Source organism: Psammomys obesus, unplaced genomic scaffold, assembly GCF_907164565.1.
Source record: "Psammomys obesus unplaced genomic scaffold, mPsaObe1.curated_primary_1811, whole genome shotgun sequence".
Lineage (NCBI taxonomy): Eukaryota > Metazoa > Chordata > Mammalia > Rodentia > Muridae > Psammomys > Psammomys obesus.
This window is the reverse complement of record NW_026596051.1, coordinates 2,944,311-2,950,310: the sequence shown is the minus strand read 5'-3', so window position 1 is coordinate 2,950,310 and position 6,000 is coordinate 2,944,311. Positions and strand designations below refer to the sequence as shown.

Sequence of the window (6,000 nt, the reverse complement as noted above, 5' to 3'; positions counted from 1 at the left end):
ATAGATAGATAGATAGATAGATAGATAGATAGATAGATAGATAGATAGATAGACAGACAGACAGATAATATATTTCTAGAAGGAAGCATGAGACATGAGGGTGAATATTTACAATATCAAGTTGAAAGCCAAATTTAGACACCACCAAATAAGCTTCCGTGTGAAATAAAGCTATATTATATGATACCTGATTGCCCCATAGAGGACTATAGAATTAAGTATAGTGGTCTTTAAAAGCTTAATGAGAATGTTAAATACGCAGCACCACAAAAAAAACAAGGGCAAGAAAAACAAATCTGCTCCACAGAACTTTTCAACAATTTTGTTGGCCATAACTTTGGTCTTTACATTTCTTAGTATGATTAACTTCTGAATAGCGCTAAGAGATTACAAACCTTTGTAGCTACAACTTGATATAGACCAAATATAAAAGGAAAAGGGAAAAATTACCAATTACAAAGATTTCCAGCCAGTAGCATGCCAACTGTTAACTAAGGTTTTAGGTAATTGGCCAAGTGACTCACAGAGTAAGAATGTTCACTTCCTGTGCCATGCTCTGCACCACTCCATAGCTTGGAGGAGAGGAGTGTTCACTTACCAGCCACAACTTTACATCCCTAAACAGCCAGTGCCGATTGCTCCGCCCACTCAGCCGAGAGTGGATGTAGCAAGGTGAGTCAGTATACACTCAGCCAATCGGGTTAGAGAAGCCTATGCAGGCTGCACCTTGGGAACCCTAACTTCCTTAGATTTCTCATTTGTGTGTCTGTGATGAGTCAATAAGTACTCTCTCTCCCTCTCTCTCAGCTTCCACTGCTAAAGTGCAAACAAAAGCAGCCTGTAGCTCAATGTTCTTTCAGGAGTCTTTTAATTTATCCTACAAAGCATCCAAGCCAACTGTGAATACAAAGTTTACAAGCTATTCTTGTTTCTAGAATATTCTTTAGGCCCTTGAGAGATATGTCATCAATTCTACATCATTTGTTCACTTTTACTGAAAGATGCATTTAACTACTAGATTTTTATTTCAGGTCAAAAATGTGATCCGAGCTGTCCCAATGGAAGCTGCTGGGGAGTAGGAGAGGAGAACTGCCAGAAACGTAAGTCTGTGAAGGGCCAAGGGCCTGAGAATCACGCCTCCAGTGAGCAGAGTCCACAACGTGTGGCCCTCTCTCCTACACTTTGGTAACTTGACAAGTCCAGGAGCTTGGCAACAAAGTCAGTGTTAACTGTTTCATGGACAGTCTTGCAAACTTCACCGCACTCTGCTATCTGAGGCTTGCTATTTGGGATAATTTATTCAGTAATAAAATGTCTAAAAACCAACTACCAAAGCAGCCATGGTGATAAGCAGTCCCCTGCTCCCAATTCCCCTTTTCCTGATACAGAAGTGTGACAGTGTTTCTCCAGAGAGCATATGTGTGAATCGTACTTTAAAAAGGAAATTTTTAAGTTTAATTTACTTCAGCGTGGTTGCTGTCATGTTTCTTTGAGCACTACTTCCTGCCTGCTGCTCTTCTTGCTTGTGTTCTTTCTGGGTTCCCTAGCTAATATCTACTTTTTCCAAAGATCTGATCAGACTTGCTTTAATCAGTTCTCCTAAGCAATCTGAAATAAATGATAAGAAAAACATACCAAGGGGAAAGTTGTGATTACATTGTTTGGTTGAATGTGAATGCCTAAGAGGCCTGTTCCACTGTCACTAAATCCATCTGCATCCCGTTTGCTTCTTTCTACTGTGTGCAAGCATTGTCCGTGCCCCTAGAAGATGCACTACCACCTAGAACCAGCTCATGGGTGATCTTTCTTTTTCAGTGACCAAAATCATCTGTGCCCAGCAATGTTCCCGGCGTTGCCGTGGCAGGTCCCCCAGTGACTGCTGCCACAACCAGTGTGCCGCCGGGTGTACAGGGCCCCGAGAAAGTGACTGCCTGGTAAGACTCTAGTTACTGGAAAGTTGGGCTGCTGAACTGTGCACTTGCTCCCCACCTGACAGAGACAGGGGCCTTCCTGTGGGGCACATCTTAAATAAGCGTTGTCATTGCCAACAGCGGCAGCATTGTGACGAATGCAGACAGCTGCTTCTGTGAGATCCCCTGAGAACGGTCCACAGTTATTCAGACCTTCGGTCAGGATGGCATCGATATCCTCCCATCCTCATCGTGCAGCTTTGTCCACCATGTTTTGATGCCTCCCAAGCCGCTCCCCTTCCCTCCCCCATCCCATGGTGTCTCCTTATTACCACCACCACCACAGCCACCCAAGAAGCTCTGGCGAAAGCTCTAGTGTTAACTTGGCAGACATCAGGGTTAGTGAACGAGATTCCTGAGGTCACTACGAAGCCAACCAGGGCCCCATCAGGCTCCAGAAAAGAAAGTCCACCCTTAAGCCAGAGTCCAGAGTATTCTATGGTTTCTGGAAACAGAAGATTCTTAAATTTCAGAAACTAAACCTTGCCCCAAGGATTTTTTTTTCCACTTGGGTAGTCTGGGCTCATTCTAATGAACAGCTCAGGGAAAAGACTGTGGATGGAGTTCTTAGGAAGAGCCAACGCCTGTCTGCATGGAAACTTCCTGCTGAGATTCCTGAAGTTTGAGAATAAATTCTAAATAGTATTCTAAAGTGTTCTTTATGAGAGAAACACAGTGTAAAGCTTACTTACCAATGTCATGTATAGATTTCTTCATCACCCGTAATCAATAGAGACGAGTTTTTCTAACCACAAACTCAAAGTTATGGCAACTGCGACCATCCGTATACTTAGAAATACTTCTGTGTCCTTGTGGGAGGAAGGTGTTTCTCGCTGCCCTGGACAGACTTCCTAGACTGTTTTCCTCTCTAACCAAACATCTGAACGCTGAGAGCTGCCACTGGCCTGCTGACCCGAAGGCCGCCTGGCCCCTGCCTTCTTTCATTCTGATGTCACATCCTTGACCAGACATGTTGTCCCTTTTGTGATAGGTCTGCCACAGGTTCCGAGACGAAGCCACGTGCAAAGACACCTGCCCACCCCTCATGCTGTACAACCCCACCACATATCAGATGGATGTCAACCCTGAGGGGAAGTACAGCTTTGGAGCCACCTGTGTGAAGAAGTGCCCCCGTGAGTTGCTCAGCCCTGACTCAGCAGTCCCCTGTGGCCTCTTTTGTCTTATGCTGGGGTCTTGGGCACTTTGGGGGCCGCTGCTCTGCTTGCCCTCCTGTCGGGTAGGTTAGTGCATGCCCAGCCTAGGTACAAAGAGGAGGATCCAGCTCTTTTCTGAGGGACGGAGGCGGCCTGCGGCGGGCAGGGCTCCTCTCTTCAAATGGTGCCGCACCAGAACAGATCCTCTCAGACTGCATAACAAAAACACCTACTGCTTCACCCCAAAGCTGAGGGCCAGCTGTAGTAACTCTGGGTGTCCTGGAGCTGACTAGCACAAGATCAAAACCCTCTGGACCAATCGTTCTTTGACAGACCTAAATTAAACTGACCTTCTTGAGCACAAAAACCTTTGGTTAAGGTTGGGTTCTTGGGGTTTTTCAGTTTTGTTTTTGCTTTGATTTACTCATTTGGGTTCGGGTTTGTTTATATATGATTGTACTCTACAGTACCTACAGGAAAATGGCAACATGGATAAGTCCCAAACAGAGAACGTGAAACAATATATAAAGAGCCTTTAGAACCAATTTTGACTTCCAAAAATAAGATTAAGACAAAAAAATGTAAAAGAGAAACTATGATGATGGATTTTGCCTTCCTAGATTTGGGTGACAGAAGTCCATTTAGAAACACACACACACACACACACACACACACACACACACACACACACAGAAAGAGAGAAAGAGAGAGAGAGAGAATCATGAGCCACTATAAGGAAAATGGAAAACAATGATGAAGGAAAACTCACCACAATCATAGATGGGATCTTTGTGTGAAGGCTTAGTAAGAAGATCATTAAAATCCACAGTGAACAGTAAAATCCTAAGATAACAAGAGCATATAACTCACAGATAGACTACCAGTATCCATAGTTGTGAGCATCTGTTTGGGAAACTCAAAATAAGAGCATAGAGTTTCTAATAATACTATGATCGTAAATATTAAATGGCGTAGACTACATAAAGGTGAGGGGAAGTGGAGACAAAGAATGGGGCACCTGTCTGGGAAGCAGAACGAACTGGCCCTCTCACTGCCCCACCAAGGACCACATGGCAAGTGGGAAAGGACAAAGCTGCTGACAAAGGCAGGACAGACTGTAGCCACCTCAAGGGACACAAACTGCTTGATAGGCCTTAGTGGGTGGGCAGTACACATTCAAGGTTTCCTTGTCAATTCTGAACACAGACCCAACAGAAGAGAAGACTTATGTCCAAAGAGGAGCTTTTGGTCAGTGAGCACACGTGGTCATGTTCCCTCCCACTCCTCTTTTGTGCCTGAGATCAAGTATCTGTGTTTTTCCACATTACCATCAGAAAGGCCATTAGACTCGGGCTTGGTTCCTTCTCTACTTGAAACCTGTCAGTCATTCTCCTCAAAGTAAAGTCAACCAATTACTTGGGACCTTTTCAGCAGAGCATATAGAGCAGGACGTGAGGATGTTTGTGGAAGTCTGGGAACACCTGCTGCGGCCTTCAACACCTTCTTTTCATTGCCTCTTCCTCAGGAAACTATGTGGTGACAGATCATGGCTCGTGTGTTCGGGCCTGTGGTCCTGACTACTATGAAGTGGAAGAAGATGGTGTCCGCAAGTGTAAAAAATGTGACGGGCCCTGTCGCAAAGGTAAGGAACCTACAGGTGTATTAACTTGACCTACAGGTGTATGGTGCTGAACATTTATGGTCACCTTTAAACAAACACACCTTGCTCTTTTAATTTTTTTAATTGTATTTTTGTCTGTAAAGTAGAAAATAAACTTGCAAACCCAAGGCACAAAAGTGGAGGAGGTTGGGGAATTCTGTTTAACCAGGTACAGAGGCGCCACCTGCAGCCCAGGTGGGTGAACTGTCGTAGACAGAAAGGGGAGGAGCCAATGTCTTTATGCGTGGCTAGATTCATTCCAGGTAGAAAAGAATAGGGAAAATGCAAATCTGACAGAAGTCTGTGGCAAGGACATTCCCAACTCCCACTTCAGTGACCAACAGAAACACGGAAGCCTGCCGCAGGGGTCCTGGCACCTTGGAGGGTCCCCTCAGGGTTGGTGGAATGAATTAATAATGCATGGTGCCAGGGTTCATGCTTCTGCCTGTGCAGGCCCAGCCCTTCTTAATTCAGCAAATGTTAATGGAACACACATCTCTCCTAACAGTTTGTAATGGCATAGGCATTGGTGAATTTAAAGACACACTCTCCATAAATGCTACAAACATCAAACACTTCAAATACTGCACTTCCATCAGCGGGGACCTTCATATCCTGCCTGTGGCCTTTAAGGGGTAAGTAACAGCTGAGTGACCTGGACAGACAGTTGCAAAAAAATTTTTTTTTTAAAGTTCAAGTTATATTTTATTTATGTAATGTTTACATCTTAATGGAGCCATGGTATATCACTTATCTAGAAGATGAACTACACAGAAATTTTTTTATTATTATTAGTTACATTTTATTAACGCAAAATTTTTTAAACCATGAAAAATGATCAACACTCATGTTACTGTTTGTTTCAGGGATTCCTTCACACATACTCCGCCTCTAGACCCACGGGAACTAGAAATTCTAAAAACTGTAAAGGAAATAACAGGTTTGTTCTGGGGTATCCGGGAGCACATATGGGAAATGATATTTTATAGAGAGCCTCAGATGTTTCCCCTTCTTCCCTGGCATAGGAATGTGGTGTCTGCTGCTCTACCATTATGATTAATTCTTCGAGACATTTTAACTTGCACAGTTTCTCTTTGTGCAAGTTAAAAGCACTTAAGCCAAGAATGCAGCGGCCATGTTGGACTTGATGTAGACACATGGGATGCTTCTTCCCTGATCAGAGAGGTCATCATCCTCACAGACCCTAAACCCCAGA

General features: G+C 44.1%; 1 protein-coding gene across 1 annotated transcript in view; it reads left to right on the top strand.

Moving 5' to 3' along the window:
- Positions 1-6,000, top strand: part of Egfr (epidermal growth factor receptor) — a 164,498-nt gene that overhangs the window by 113,980 nt on the left and 44,518 nt on the right. The window contains exons 5-10 of the mRNA XM_055623868.1: positions 1,032-1,100; positions 1,816-1,934; positions 2,962-3,103; positions 4,650-4,766; positions 5,293-5,419; positions 5,651-5,724. Coding sequence (XP_055479843.1) covers positions 1,032-1,100; positions 1,816-1,934; positions 2,962-3,103; positions 4,650-4,766; positions 5,293-5,419; positions 5,651-5,724 — 648 coding nt within the window. The remainder of the gene's footprint in view (positions 1-1,031; positions 1,101-1,815; positions 1,935-2,961; positions 3,104-4,649; positions 4,767-5,292; positions 5,420-5,650; positions 5,725-6,000) is intronic.